Here is a 16,811-nt window from a genome sequence, read left to right on the forward strand (position 1 = left end):
GTGTGTGTGTGTGTGTGTGTGTGTGTGTGTGTGTGTGTGTGTGTTGTGCAGAACGTGGAGGCCTCTCTCGCTCTTTCCTTCTCGTTCTATCTCCCTCACTCTTTTTGAATTTATTGAGAAACATGTTCAAATTGCCAAAGCATGTGGAATAGATAATAAATGAAAGTGAAATAAACAATCAGAAAATAACAGTAAACATTACACTCACAAAAGCCCCCCCTCTCTCTATTCTGCCCCTCCCCCTCTCTCTCTCCCTCCCCCCTCCACCTCTCTCTCCCTCTCCCCCTCCCCCCTTCCCCTCTCTCTCCCTCCCCCCTCTCTCTCTCCCCCCTCCACCTCTCTCTCCCCCCTCCCCCTCTCTCTCCCAACTCCCCCCTCTCTCTCTTCCCCCTCCAACCTCTCTCTCCCTCTCCCCCCCCCCCCCTCCCCCTCTCTCTATCCCTCCCCCCTCTCTCTCTCCCCCCTCCACCTCTCTCTCCCTCCCCCCTCTCCCTCTCTCTCCCCCCCCTCTTTGTTGTTGTTGTTCCCTTTTCCCACTACAACAATAGTCTCTCTAATACACCACACAGGAGTCACTGCACCAATAGTCTCTCTAATACACCACACAGGAGTCACTACAACAATAGTCTCTCTAATACACTACACAGAGTCACTACAACAATAGCCTCTCTAATACACCACACAGGAGTCACTACAACAATAGTCTCTCTAATACACTACACAGAGTCACTACAACAATAGCCTCTCTAATACACCACACAGGAGTCACTACAACAATAGTCTCTCTAATACACCACACAGGAGTCACTGCACCAATAGTCTCTCTAATACACCACACAGGAGTCACTGCACCAATAGTCTCTCTAAAACACCACACAGGAGTCACTGCACCAATATCCTCTCTAATACACCACACAGGAGTCACTGCACCAATAGTCTCTCTAATACACCACACAGGAGTCACTACAACAATAGTCTCTCTAATACACCACACAGGAGTCACTGCACCAATAGTCTCTCTAATACACCACACAGGAGTCACTGCACCAATAGTCTCTCTAATACACCACACAGAGTCACTGCACCAATAGTCTCTCTATACACCACACAGGAGTCACTGCACCAATAGTCTCTCTAAAACACCACACAGGAGTCACTGCACCCAATATCCTCTCTAATACACCACACAGGAGTCACTGCACCAATAGTCTCTCTAATACACCACACAGGAGTCACTACAACAATAGTCTCTCTAATACACCACACAGGAGTCACTGCACCAATAGTCTCTCTAATACACCACACAGGAGTCACTGCACCAATATCCTCTCTAATACACCACACAGAGTCACTCCAGCAATAGTCTCTCTAATACACTACACAGGAGTCACTGTCATAATAGTCTCTCTAATACACCACACAGGAGTCACTGTCATAATAGTCTCTCTAATACACCACACAGGAGTCACTGCACCAATAGTCTTTCTAATACACCACACAGGAGTCACTGCACCAATAGTCTCTCTAATACACTACACAGGAGTCACTGCACCAATATCCTCTCTAATACACCACACAGGAGTCACTACAGCAATAGTCTCTCTAATACACCACACAGGAGTCACTGCACCAATATCCTCTCTAATACACCACACAGGAGTCACTGCACCAATAGTCTCTCTAATACACCACACAGGAGTCACTGCACCAATAGTCTCTCTAATACACCACACAGGAGTCACTGCACCAATATCCTCTCTAATACACCACACAGAGTCACTCCAGCAATAGTCTCTCTAATACACCACACAGGAGTCACTGCACCAATATCCTCTCTAATACACCACACAGGAGTCACTGTACCAATAGTCTCTCTAATACACCACACAGGAGTCACTGCACCAATAGTCTCTCTAATACACCACACAGGAGTCACTGCACCAATAGTCTCTCTAATACACCACACAGGAGTCACTGCACCAATAGTCTCTCTAATACACCACACAGGAGTCACTGCACCAATATCCTCTCTAATACACCACACAGGAGTCACTGCACCAATAGTCTCTCTAATACACCACACAGGAGTCACTGTACCAATAGTCTCTCTAATACACCACACAGGAGTCACTGCACCAATAGTCTCTCTAATACACCACACAGGAGTCACTGCACCAATAGCCCCTCTAATACACCACACAGGAGTCACTACAACAATAGTCTCTCTAATACACCACACAGGAGTCACTGCACCAATAGTCTCTCTAATACACCACACAGGAGTCACTGCACCAATAGTCTCTCTAATACACCACACAGGAGTCACTGCACCAATATCCTCTCTAATACACCACACAGAGTCATTGCCCCAATAGCCTCTCTAATACACCACACAGGAGTCACCAATAGTCTCTCTAATACACCACACAGGAGTCACTGCACCAATAGCCTCTCTAATACACCACACAGGAGTCACTGTCATAATGTATAAGAGCTTCATTCTCATGGGTTTTTCATTCGTGTACCCAATTTACACAGTTATTGTTATCAAATATGTTCATTTGATCAGGGGAAAACTAACAACATAAATAAAAGGTTCATTATCAGCTAAATATATTTTCTACATGAATAAAAAATGCAGAATTTATATTGAATTTATCTCTATAACATCAATTTGTGGATAATTTCACAGACCTACAGAGAGTTACACATTACAGTACATTCTTTACATTAGTTACGTCAACACTATTCTTATTTGGGGCAGCGGGTAGCCTAGTGGTTAGAGTGTAGGGGGGTAGGTAGCCTAGTGGTTAGAGTTTAGGGGCGGCAGGTAGCCTAGTGGTTAGAGTGTAGAGTTGACAGGTAGCCTAGTGGTTAGAGTGTAGAGGTGGCAGATAGTCTAGTGGTTAGAGTGTAGGGACAGCAGGTAGCCTAGTGGTTAGAGTGTAGAGGTGGCAGGTAGCCTAGTGGTTAGAGTGTAGAGGTGGCAGATAGCCTAGTGGTTAGAGTGTAGAGGCGGTAGGTAGCCTAGTGGTTAGAGTGTAGAGGCGACAGGTATCCTAGTGGTTAGAGTGTAGAGGCGGTAGGTAGTCTAGTGGTTAGAGTGTAGAAGCGACAGGTAGACTAGTGGTTAGAGTGTAGAGGTGGCAGGTAGCCTAGTGGTTAGAGTGTAGAGGTGGCAGGTAGACTAGTGGTTAGAGTGTAGAGGCGACACGTAGCCTAGTGGTTAGAGTGTAGGGGCAGCAGGTAGCCTAGTGGTTAGAGTGTAGAGGCGACAGGTAGTCTAGTGGTTAGAGTGTAGAGGTGACAGGTAGCCTAGTGGTTAGAGTGTTGGACTAGTAAATTAAAGGTTGCTAGATTGAATCCCTGAGCTGGCAAGGTACTAATATGTTGTTCTGCCCCTGAACAAGGCAGTTAACCCACTGTTCCCCAGGCCGTCATTGAAAATAAGAATTGGTTCTTAACTGACTTGCCTAGTTGAATAAAGGGGGAGGGGGAGGGGGGAGGGGGAGGGGGGGGGGTAATTATGATGTAAACATTTGCATTATTTCATTATGTCCGTACATCTCTGTGTTTTTTTTTAGATACGGTGCTGTGAGGTAGATTCAATCTCAAATGGCCGTACATCTCTGTGGGTTAATTTAGTATATATTTATTACCTAAGAATAAACATAGGTGAAATATTGCCTCTCAAACCAGGAGGAAAAAAAGAGAAGGAATGAATACTATAATACAGACCAACCTCCATTCACACACACGCACACTCACACTGAATTATTTTCACTAGGGAGGAACACACTGCACCCCCCCCCCCCCCTGTTAGCTGTTGCCTGGCTACTTGGTTAGCTGCTGCTGCTGCCTGGTTGCTTTGTTAGCTGCTGCTGCTGCCTGGCTGCTTGGTTAGCTGCTGCTGCTGCCTGGCTGCTTAGTTAGCTGCTGCTGCCAGGCTGCTTGGTTAGCTGCTGCTGCCAGGCTGCTTGGTTAGCTGCTGCTGTTGCCTGGCTGCTTGGTTAGCTGCTGCTGCTCCCTGGCTACTTGGTTAGCTGCTGCCTGGCTGCTTGGTTAGCTGCTGCTGCCAGGCTGCTTGGTTAGCTGCTGCTGCTGCCAGGCTGCTTGGTTAGCTGCTGCCTGGCTGCTTGGTTAGCTGCTGCTGCCTGGCTGCTTGGTTAGCTGCTGCTGCTCCCTGGCTACTTGGTTAGCTGCTGCCTGGCTGCTTGGTTAGCTGCTTCTGCTGTTGCCTGGCTACTTGGTTAGCTGCTGCCTGGCTGCTTGGTTAGCTGCTTCTGCTGTTGCCTGGCTACTTGGTTAGCTGCTGCATGGCTGCTTGGTTAGCTGCTGCTGCTCCCTGGCTACTTGGTTAGCTGCTGCCTGGCTACTTGGTTAGCTGCTGCTGCTGTTGCCTGGCTACTTGGTTAGCTGCTGCCTGGCTGCTTGGTTAGCTGCTGTTGCCTGGCTACTTGGTTAGCTGCTGCCTGGCTACTTGGTTAGCTGCTGCCTGGCTGCAAGGTTAGCTGCTGCTGCTGCCTGGCTGCTTGGTTAGCTGCTTCTGCTGTTGCCTGGCTACTTGGTTAGCTGCTGCCTGGCTGCTTGGTTAGCTGCTGCTGCTCCCTGGCTACTTGGTTAGCTGCTGCCTGGCTACTTGGTTAGCTGCTGCTGCTGTTGCCTGGCTACTTGGTTAGCTGCTGCCTGGCTGCTTGGTTAGCTGCTGTTGCCTGGCTACTTGGTTAGCTGCTGCCTGGCTACTTGGTTAGCTGCTGCCTGGCTGCAAGGTTAGCTGCTGCTGCTGTTGCCTGGCTACTTGGTTAGCTGCTGCCTGGCTGCAAGGTAAGCTGCTGCTGCTGCTGCCTGGCTGCTTGGTTAGCTGCTGCTGCTTGGCTGCTTGGTTAGCTGCTGCCTGGCTGATTGGTTAGCTGCTGCCTGGCTGCTTGGTTAGCTGCTGCCTGGCTGCTTGGTTAGCTGCTGCTGCTGCCTGGCTGCTTGGTTAGCTGCTGCCTGGCTGCTTGGTTAGCTGCTGCTGCTGCCTGGCTGCTTGGTTAGCTGCTGCCTGGCTGCTTGGTTAGCTGCTGCCTGGCTGCTTGGTTAGCTGCTGCTGCTGCCTGGCTGCTTGGTTAGCTGCTGCTGTTGCCTGGCTGCTTGGTTAGCTGCTGCCTGGCTGCTTGGTTAGCTGTTGCCTGGCTACTTGGTTAGCTGCTGCTGCTGCCTGGTTGCTTTGTTAGCTGCTGCTGCTGCCTGGCTGCTTGGTTAGCTGCTGCTGCTGCCTGGCTGCTTAGTTAGCTGCTGCTGCCAGGCTGCTTGGTTAGCTGCTGCTGCCAGGCTGCTTGGATAGCTGCTGCTGTTGCCTGGCTGCTTGGTTAGCTGCTGCCTGGCTGCTTGGTTAGCTGCTGCTGCTCCCTGGCTACTTGGTTAGCTGCTGCTGCCAGGCTGCTTGGTTAGCTGCTGCTGCTGCCAGGCTGCTTGGTTAGCTGCTGCTGTTACCTGGCTGCTTGGTTAGCTGCTGCTGCCTGGCTGCTTGGTTAGCTGCTGCTGCTCCCTGGCTACTTGGTTAGCTGCTGCCTGGCTGCTTGGTTAGCTGCTTCTGCTGTTGCCTGGCTACTTGGTTAGCTGCTGCCTGGCTGCTTGGTTAGCTGCTGCTGCTCCCTGGCTACTTGGTTAGCTGCTGCCTGGCTACTTGGTTAGCTGCTGCTGCTGTTGCCTGGCTACTTGGTTAGCTGCTGCCTGGCTGCTTGGTTAGCTGCTGTTGCCTGGCTACTTGGTTAGCTGCTGCCTGGCTACTTGGTTAGCTGCTGCCTGGCTGCAAGGTTAGCTGCTGCTGCTTTTGCCTGGCTACTTGGTTAGCTGCTGCCTGGCTGCAAGGTAAGCTGCTGCTGCTGCTGCCTGGCTGCTTGGTCAGCTGCTGCCTGGCTGCTTGGTTAGCTGCTGCCTGGCTGCTTGGTTAGCTGCTGCCTGGCTACTTGGTCAGCTGCTGCCTGGCTGCTTGGTTAGCTGCTGCCCGGCTGCTTGGTTAGCTGCTACCTGGCTACTTGGTTAGCTGCTACCTGGCTGCTTGGTTAGCTGCTCCCTGGCTGATTAGTTAGCTGCTACCTGGCTGCTTGGTTAGCTGCTCCCTGGCTGCTTGGTTAGCTGCTCCCTGGCTGCTTGGTTAGCTGCTGCTGCTGTTGCCTGGCTACTTGGTTAGCTGCTGCCTGGCTACTTGGTTAGCTGCTCCCTGGCTACTTGGTTAGCTGCTACCTGGCTACTTGGTTAGCTGCTACCTGGTTATCTGGGATTCATAGTGGACCTCTATTTAGCTCCAGCTGTTTGTGAATCAGAGCGACAGAAAGAGGAAACGTCATGCAGGCCTCGTTGTGACAGGAACAATCCCAAATGGCAAATTATTCCCTATATAGTGGACTACTTTTGACCAGGGTCCATTTACTATATAGAGCACTACTTTTGACCAGGGTCCATTTACTATATAGTGCACTACTTTTGACCAGGGTCCATTTACTATATAGTGCACTACTTTTGACCAGAGCCCATTTACTATATAGTGCACTACTTTTGACCAGGGCCCATTTACTATATAGTGCACTACTTTTGACCAAGGCCCATTTACTATATAGTGCACTACTTTTGACCAGAGTCCATTTACTATATAGTGCACTACTTTTGACCAGAGCCCATTTACTATATAGTGCACTACTTTTGACCAAGGCCCATTTACTATATAGTGCACTACTTTTGACCAGGACATTGGCAGTATCCAAAGTTTGAGTTTATGTTATTTTTTTTTACAGGGACAGTGCACATTAATCAACGTTTCAGTAAAAGTGCCGGTTTTAGCCAGCCGGCTAATTTTCAACCGCAGTCCCTGGGCAGGTTATAAAGTAGTGCACTATATATAGGGAATATTTGGTATTTGGTATTTTACTAGGATCCCCATTAGCTGTTGCAAAAGCAGCATCTACTCTTCCAGGGGGTCCACACAGAACATGAAACATAATACAGAATGACATAATACAGAACATCAATAGACAAGAACAGCTCAAGGACAGAAGTGCATACATTTATAAAAGGCCCACACAATACATACACACAAACTATCCGGGTCAAATAGGGTGTCATTTGGGTGGTACACAAAGCATTAACACTCCCACTGCAGGGGCCTACGTTGATGATAACCGTGGGGGAAACAGGCGAATCAACAGGTAGATGCTGGAGATGGGAGATGAAAATGAGTACCCATGTTATTTTCTATTGTAGATTTAAAAACAAGGAAAAACTCAAGAGGACTTTAAAAGTGGCAAAACCAAAAGGCAAATAACGTCCTTAGTTGAGATAGATCAGAGGAAAATATGCATCGCACATTGAAACCATTTTATAAGCAGCGAACGGTTGAACTGGCAACAAAACCAAAACACAGGACAGATGTTGGCAGAAATAACATATTGAAGCTTTTGTCACAAACTGCCATTTTTGCAAATGATTGGGGCACATCTATTAAAAGAAAGTGCAGTTTCTCTGGATTGTAGTGATTGGGCGAAAGCATAAGGAAATATTTAACCAGCCAATTACTTTGATCACGACAACTGTGTTTGTAATCTCTCAGTCACTCTACTCCTTTGGCTGTCTGACAGAGGGAAAACAAACATGTTATTCCTCTCTCTCTCTCTCTCTCTCTATCTCTCTCCCTTCATATTCCTCTCTTTCTCCTCTCTCTCTCTCTCTCTCTCTCTCTTTCTCTCTCTCTCTCTCTCTCCCTCTCTCTCTCTCCCTCCCTCCCTTCATATTCCTCTCTTTCTCCCCTCTCTCCCCTCTCTCTCTCTCTCTCGCTCTCTCTCTCTCTCTCCCATCTCTCTCTCTCTCTCTCCCTCCCTCCCTTCATATTCCTCTCTTTCTCTCTCTCTCTCTCTCTCTCTCTCTCTCTCTCTCTCTCTCTCTCTCTCTCTCTCTCTCCCTCCCTTCATATTCCTCTCTCTCTCTCTCTCTCCCTCCCTTCTTAATCCTCTCTCTCTCTCTCTCTCTCTCTCTCTCTCTCTCCCTCCCTTCATATTCCTCTCTTTCCCCTCTCTCCCTTTTTTCTCTCTTTCTTACCCAGAACATGCTGGTGACTAATACGGTTTGGCCGACCGGCCACAGCTCTCTTCAGGCTTAAATATCAAACCAAACATTTCCTCTGCTGAGAGGGGTGGTCAGCCTGGAGCAGTACACTGACGCTCCGTCCCAAATGGTACCCTATTCCCTATATAGTGCACTACTGTTGACCAGAGCCAATGGAAAGTCCTGGGTCACGGGTGTCAAATTCACTGGCCCAGAGAAAGATAGAGGGCGGGAGAGAGAGAGAGTGAAAGAGACAGACAGGGAGAGAAGAGGAGAGGGAGATGAGATGTAGAGAGAGGACAGTAGAGAGAGGGAGAGGACAGGAGAGAGAGGGAGAGGACAGGAGAGAGAGGGGAGCAGAGGAGAGGAGTTGCAGAGAGAGCAGATGAGATGTAGAGAGAGGAGATGAGATGTAGAGATAGCAGATGAGATGTAGAGATAGCAGATGAGATGTAGAGATAGCAGATGAGATGTAGAGATAGCAGATGAGATGTAGAGATAGCAGATGAGATGTAGAGAGAGGAGATGAGATGTAGAGATAGCAGATGAGATGTAGAGAGAGAGAGTGAAAGAGACAGACAGGGAGAGAAGAGGAGAGGGAGATGAGATGTAGAGAGAGGACAGTAGAGAGAGGGAGAGGACAGGAGAGAGAGGGAGAGGACAGGAGAGAGAGGGAGAGGACAGGAGAGAGAGGGGAGCAGAGGAGATGAGATGTAGAGAGAGGAGATGAGATGTAGAGAGAGCAGATGAGATGTAGAGACAGCAGATGAGATGTAGAGATAGCAGATGAGATGTAGAGAGAGGAGATGAGATGTAGAGATAGCAGATGAGATGTAGAGAGAGAGAGTGAAAGAGACAGACAGGGAGAGAAGAGGAGAGGGAGATGAGATGTAGAGATAGCAGATGAGATGTAGAGAGAGGAGAGGAGAGAGAGGGGAGCAGAAGAGAGGAGATGTAGAGAGAGGGAGAGGAGAGAGAAGGGAGCAAAGGAGATGAGATGTAGAGAGAGGGAGAGGAGATGAGAGAGAGGGGAGCAGAGGAGAGGAGATGTAGAGAGAGGGAGAGGAGAGAAAGGGGAGCAGAGGAGAGGAGATGTAGAGAGAGGGAGATGAGAGGAGAGAGAGAGGGAGAGGAGATGTAGAGAGAGGGAGAGTAGAGAGAGGGAGAGGAGATGTAGAGAGAGGGAGAGGAGAGGAGAGAGAGGGAGAGGAGAGGAGATGTAGAGAGAGGGAGAGTAGAGAGAGGGGAGCAGAGGAGAGGACAGTAGAGAGAGGGAGAGGAGAGGAGATGTAGAGAGAGGGAGAGGAGAGGAGATGTAGAGAGAGGGACACTAGAGACACATTTCCTCAGTTGCTATGGGAGAGAAGAGGGGTCGGTCAGGAGCGAGGGCTCCCGAACGACCCAGGAATGATGACTGAGACTGAGAGACAGACAGCACATGTAAAATTCATAGTGTCCCTTGGGCCTGGTAACTGAGAACTGGGCTCAATTGGCTCCTAGCTATTAAATGGTTGTTGATGCTTTAGCTAAAACTTTAATGGACCTGGTCTGTAGCCTGTAATGTAATGTAATGTCTACACTACTGATGGACCTGGTCTGTAGCTGGTAATGTAATGTAATGTAATGTCTACACTACTGATGGACCTGGTCTGTAGCTGGTAATGTAATGTCTACACTACTGATGGACCTGGTCTGTAGCTGGTAATGTAATGTCTACACTACTGATGGACCTGGTCTGTAGCTGGTAATGTAATGTCTACACTACTGATGGACCTGGTCTGTAGCTGGTAATGTAATGTAATGTCTACACTACTGATGGACCTGGTCTGTAGCTGGTAATGTAATGTAATGTCTACACTACTGATGGACCTGGTCTGTAGCTGGTAATGTAATGTAATGTCTACACTACTGATGGACCTGGTCTGTAGTTGGTAATGTAATGTAATGTCTACACTACTGATGGACATGGTCTGTAGCTGGTAATATAATGTAATGTCTACACTACTGATGGACCTGGTCTGTAGTTGGTAATGTAATGTAATGTCTACACTACTGATGGACCTGGTCTGTAGCCTGTAATGTAATGTCTACACTACTGATGGACCTGGTCTGTAGCCTGTAATGTAATGTAATGTCTACACTACTGATGGACCTGGTCTGTAGCTGGTAATGCAATGTCTACACTACTGATGGACCTGGTCTGTAGCTGGTAATGTAATCTAATGTCTACACTACTGATGGACCTGGTCTGTAGCTGGTAATGTAATGTAATGTCTACACTACTGATGGACCTGGTCTGTAGCTGGTAATGTAATGTAATGTAATGTCTACACTACTGATGGACCTGGTCTGTAGCTGATAATGTAATGTAATGTCTACACTACTGATGGACCTGGTCTGTATCTGGTAATGTAATGTAATGTCTACACTACTGATGGACCTGGTCTGTAGCTGGTAATGTAATGTAATGTCTACACTACTGATGGACCTGGTCTGTAGCTGGTAATGTAATGTAATGTCTACACTACTGATGGACCTGGTCTGTAGCTGGTAATGTAATGTCTACACTACTGATGGACCTGGTCTGTAGCTGGTAATGTAATGTCTACACTACTGATGGACCTGGTCTGTAGCTGGTAATGTAATGTAATGTCTACACTACTGATGGACCTGGTCTGTAGCTGGTAATACTTACTTACTTTATTGTCCCCATGGGGAAATTTTGTTGCAGTGTCATGTACACATTTAAAGTGACGTTAAATACAAAACAAGATTGACAATACAACTTTCAATAACAGTCACGCACAAATAAAAATAAAAATAAATAAATTATAGTAAGAAATAAGAAATAAAACATTTAAAACATTAAAAAATGTTAAAAACATTTAAATACAAAAAATTTAAAATTTAAAATTAAAAAAAAAAAAAAAAGAAGAAGAAAAGACTAGCCTGCTGGCCTTACGGGGTCAATGGGAACATTTGCCCGAGCTATTTAAGAGGGATATCACACCTGGCACAAATGATTGTCTCGTTCTATTTTTCCTGCTGAGGGGTGCCCTATACCTGCGCCCAGAGGGGAGTAATTCAAAGTCCAGGTACAGGGGGTGACTTGGGTCTAAAATGATTTTGTGAGCCTTACGGAGGGCCCTGACCTTAAAGATCTCATCAAGGCCTGTAATGTAATGTAATGTAATGTCTACACTACTGATGGACCTGGTCTGTAGCCTGTAATATAATGTAATGTCTACACTACTGATGGACCTGGTCTGTCTATAGCTGGTAATGTAATGTCTACACTCATGTTGTGACTCCATCTCAGAACGGTTCTTAAATATTACAGCAAAGAAAACAACTGCTAAACTCATCTAGGTATAAGAGGAGGAGGAGGAGGAGGAGGAGGAGGAGGAGGAGGAGGAGGAAGAGGAGGAGGAGGAGAGGAAAGAGAGGAGGAGAAGGACGAGGAGGAGGAAGAGGAGAAGGAGGAGGAAGGGGAGGAGAGGGAAGAGGAGGAGGAGGAGGAGGAGGAGGAGGAGAGGGAGGTGTGTGTGCGTGGATGTGTGCAGAGAGAGAGAGAGAGAGACCAGGTCCCCTTATATGTCAGTTCTCTGGAAAAAAAGATGTCTGAGGGGTTTTGAAGGAAGAGAGAAGAAGAGAAGGGAACAAAATGCTCAGAGGTATAGAATAAAGAGAGAGACTCTGCCACGTACCTCCAAGTCGTTGAAGAATAAGTGCGTGTCTGCCAAGTTAAATATCATCTCTTCTATCCTCAGTCCTAGTGACACAGACGTCGGGGGATCCTGGAACATAGTAGCAAAATATCATGTCAAATAACACAATAGATACAAAGGATCATCAAATATGTAATCGTACAGCCACTTGTAAATATAATAGAATAACGCATTGATGACGTGCTGCTTTTATTGTTTTGTGTGTCTGTGTGTGTCCTCGCTGTGTTCTTTGTGTAATCATTGGTGTTGTACATTGACAGGTGTAACACCTTTCTCCTGGATGAATGAAGTACTAGCCTATCCGACTGTATATTAAACATTACAACGGAAACCAAAAAGAAACACACGCGCCAACAGTCACTGAGCATTACATGTTGATTTTATAAATGATCATTAAGAATAAACCGAAGAGTTTATTTACAAAACGACATGTCAACACATTTCTTCATTGTGTTTTCTCATCAGAAATTATCATAGGTACCTTCGTGTGTGTGTCAAATATGACTGTTTCCAGATTTATCATTAATAGATTTTTTGAACATTCGTTTTTTTTTTGCAAAACACATTATATCCATTGTTTTGATTGGAATGGGATGTTCCTATCCAGTATATTTGATCCTGTATATTTGATCCTGTATATTTGATCCTGTATATTTGATCCTGTATATTTGATCCTGTATATTTTATACTGTATATTTGATCCTGTATATTTGATCCTGTATATTTGATCCTGTATATTTGATCCTGTATATTTGATCCTGTATATTTGATCCTATATATATTTGATCCGGTATATTTGATCCTGTATATTTGATCCTGTATATTTGATCCTGTATATTTGTTCCTATATATTTGATCCTGTATATTTGATCCTATATATTTGATCCGGTATATTTGATCCTGTATATTTGATCCTGTATATTTGATCCTGTATATTTTATACTGTATATTTTATACTGTATATTTGCCTGTGATATGTGGTTGTCTCACCTAGCTATCCGAAAATAATTACTGTAACTCTGTATAAGAGCATCTGCTAAATTACTAAAATGTCCAATGTAAATGTTTTACGTACAGATCACATATTACTGAATTAAGTTATAATCATTATTATTATTTTTTAAATATTGATTTCACAAACGCATAATTTGTACAGATATTTATTCAAAATGTCGTTTTTTATTACACTGGACGGTGTGAAACCTAGCAGTACTACTTATTTACCTGAGAATGAGGCAGATATATGTTTTAATTTATTTTATTTTACCTTTATTTAACTAGGCAAGTCAGTTAAGAACAGATTCTTATTTTACAATGACAGCCTGCCCCGGCCAAATCCTCCCCTAACCCGGACGACGCTGGGCCAAACCCTCCCCTAACCCGGACGACGCTGGGCCAATTGTGCGCCACCCTATGGAACTCCCGCTCTGTGCCTTAGACCGCTGCGCCACTCAGGAACCTAAATAGCATATATAGCATTTAGCTACAAAACATAATTATTTTTCTCTCTAAAATGAAACCATAAAATGATAAGATTTTAAACAAATACATGTCTGTCTTTGAACAACCCCATGCCATAATTAGATATAAAAAAAACACACACCAATCTCTTTCATAATTTCTTTAAACAATAAAACCTAATTTACCAACATTTCTGAACCTGTATTTGATGATGATTGATGATGATTCGTCTCGTCAAATATCGACACTTTAACACCATTGGAATTCTCCTAAATTCCAGAACACTACGACCCCATAAAGAGAAGAAGAAATTCTAGAGATTTAAAAGAAAGTTCTGCTTTTGTTTTACGACCTTAAAGAGGGACTAGAATAACCTCCGGAACGGCCAGGCAGAGAGGAGGGAGAGTTTCATTAAGGTAGTAACAGCGCAACTCGTCTTAGATGCGGGGTGAGCGATATAGACGAGGACAGGGTCGTAACCTTATCGTAAATACTCCATTCTAAACATACTTGTGTCGATGCGTCATCTAGCTGGCTGCAGTAAAACACACACACACACACACACACACACACACACACAGACACACACACAGTCACACACACAGACACACAGACACACAGACACACACACACACACACACACACACACACACACACACACACACACACACACACACACACACACACACACACACACACACACCACACACTTCAACCAACTGCCCCCCCCCCCCCCCCCCCCCCCCCCCGAAGTTTCCCTTCTAAACCATTGGAAGAACTTAACATAAAGTGAATAGTTATTTGATCTAACAATTACCCAAAATAAATTGCGATCATTTAATTGTGTTATTTTTTGTAATCAAGATAACGAGGCACAAAAAAAGAATATCTCTATCCTCAAAAATACATTTTAATACTAGCTGAGTGCTTCTCAAGCAAAAATAATATTGATACACCACATCTTAGACATAATTGCAATTTTTCACTTAATTCTAAATTGTGTTTCCCCCCCCCCCCTCCTCTTTCCGCCTCTGTAATGTAATATTATCTGTAACGGTGATATGGACGGCCCTGTCTGCCTGTAAGATAATACGGAGAGAAGAGAGACCTGGGCTCTAAATAGTTAATGAACCTGTGACAATGGGCTTTTTCCCCCTTTCAAACCAGACAGCAACGAATGCAAAGCATCTCCAGACAAATTGAGGAAAAATGCATTATCACAAAAAAGAGAAAAGATGATAGTGTTTCCCAGAAGGATCAATATATATATGATTCTAATATCTAACAGTAGGTGCTGTCCTACAGTATTCATTTAAAAAGTCAATGCTTTTCAACCTTAAATCTTAAGTCTTTCTCAAAGCTGCGTCTGTTTCTGACGAGACGTGTTTATCCGTGTCCACTAGTGGACAGCGCCTCGGTTAAATCTCAAAGCTGCGTCTGTTTCTGACGAGACGTGTTTGTCCGTGTCCACTAGTGGACAACGCCTGGGTTAAAACGTTGTCGCACGGTTTTCACTGAATACGTCGCCTAAAATACATAAATCATTTTCTACATTTCACCAGTATCTTGGCAAAAAAGCCACAGAGAAATCGTATATTCCTTTAAGTCTCTCTCTCTCTCTTGCTCTTTCTTTAATAATAGTATTTTCGTGTCTTACTCTAAGCTTGGTTACATTGTAAACTTTGATATAATCAATTACTTCATAATGTACTTTATTCTATTGTTTAAAGTCTTCCATTTCTAATCAGCAGTAACAACGGCACAGAGACTATAGCTAGTTGTGGGAAGGTCTCCGTGTGTTGCAGGCTTACCAGCCGAATGCTACGAGACCAGTGTGTGTGTGTGTGTGTGTGTGTGTGTGTGTGTGTGTGTGTGTGTGTGTGTGTGTGTGTGTGTGTGTGTGTGTGTGTGTGTGTGTGTGTGTGTGCGTGCGTGCGTGTGTGTTCTTGCGTGTGAGGACCAGAGGGAGGGATTAAAGAGTTAAACCACCTAAAGACACACCTGAGCTTTGCACTGATTACCTGTCACACCCCACAATGCATCACAACGCCCCACAACGGTAATGTCTTCACTGAAACCACACAAGAAGAACTTAATGTTCTCCACTCTTTGGGTGGCTATCTTTTTTTTCTTTCCAAACCCCCCAGTTCGAATCAATCTTTCAGTCAGAATTCATCAAAAAATAATTAGTCTGTGTCCCCTCCCCTCCTCCCTCATTCCCTTTCTCTTCCACCTCTGGAATAGTTGAAGTGATTTAGTCTCACAAATGGACAGGGGACGTTGGTGGGAAAATAGGGTGGGGGTAAAGTGCTTCTCTCTCTCTCCGTCCGGGCCGGGGCCAGTGAATCCTCTCCAATTAAACCTAAACAGTCAGTCAGTCAGCGAGGCAAAGGGAGTTAAGACAGGCCAGGAGACCCACTGTTGTCACTGCTACAGCCGCAGCCCCATTACACCACCTGTCCCTGGTCGTCAGAACTATCAACAGGGGCGCCAAGTCCCCCCAACCCCCACCTAACCCCCCCTCGACCCCACACCCTATCCCCTTAAAGCTGTACCCCATCCACAGATGGCCTCAGACATCAGTTTCATGGGCCAGAGCTGCCTTGATGCCAATTAGGAGAACTGATAAGCACAGCAGTGTGTGTGTGTGTGTGTGTGTGTGTGTGTGTGTGTGTGTGTGTGTGTGTGTGTGTGTGTGTGTGTGTGTGTGTGTGTGTGTGTGTGTGTGTGTGTGTCTCTATTTATAGGCCCTGCTCAACAGCTAGGGGAAAGAGGGGAAACGATTTGTCTATGCCACTCAGATGAAGACAGTATAAAGGGTGGGTTGGAGAATGGATCTGCCTTGCCTTATGTTGTTAGGTAGTTCACATGTAGTTTTTACAGATCTATCATCTATGATGTGGTAGTTTTCAGCTAGTCTATACATCTATGATTACTTTCTATTATTTCCCTCTGTGAGATTTGATAATATTAACAACAAAACAGAGAGGGAGAAACTGAAAGAGGAAGAAAGAGAGAGAGACAGAAAGACAAAGACAGCGAAAGAGAGAGAGAGAGAGAGAGAGAGAGAGAGAGAGAGAGAGAGAGAGAGAGAGAGAGAGAGAGACAGAGAGAGACATAGAGAGAGAGAGAGAGACAGAGAGAGAGAGAGCGGTAGAGAGAGAGAGAGAGAGAGAGAGAGAGAGAGAGAGAGAGAGAGGTAGAGAGAGGTGTGTCAGATCCTAGATTGACTAAGAGTGGAAGGTCCTTATGGAGTCAGCATTGTTTCCTGTTTCAGTGAGGCACCACAGCGACCCAGAGTGTGTGTGTGTGTGTGTGTGTGTGTGTGTGTGTGTGTGTGTGTGTGTGTGTGTGTGTGTGTGTGTGTGTGTGTGTGTGTCCTCGGCTCCCTAAGCCGCTCTCTCTTTACCCAGCATGCACGGCTAAGGATAAAGTAAATAAACATCTTAGGTCACGGGGCAGCCCTCTTTCACCCCCAAAACAAAACAGTGCCCCCTTCAAACACCCCATCTACGTTCCAAATGGCACCCTATTTTCCTATAC

The 16,811-nt window shown here is 45.7% G+C and overlaps 1 protein-coding gene across 14 annotated transcripts in view; it reads right to left on the reverse strand.

The window, feature by feature from the left end:
- The window catches only part of eya1 (EYA transcriptional coactivator and phosphatase 1), a 159,215-nt gene that overhangs the window by 74,257 nt on the left and 68,147 nt on the right, over positions 1-16,811 (reverse strand). For all 14 annotated transcript variants that reach the window (XM_055882169.1, XM_055882161.1, XM_055882167.1 and 11 more), the window contains one exon: positions 11,787-11,876. In XM_055882169.1, the coding sequence (XP_055738144.1) occupies positions 11,787-11,876 (90 nt within the window). The remainder of the gene's footprint in view (positions 1-11,786; positions 11,877-16,811) is intronic.

Source organism: Salvelinus fontinalis, chromosome 25 (genome assembly GCF_029448725.1).
Source record: "Salvelinus fontinalis isolate EN_2023a chromosome 25, ASM2944872v1, whole genome shotgun sequence".
Lineage (NCBI taxonomy): Eukaryota > Metazoa > Chordata > Actinopteri > Salmoniformes > Salmonidae > Salvelinus > Salvelinus fontinalis.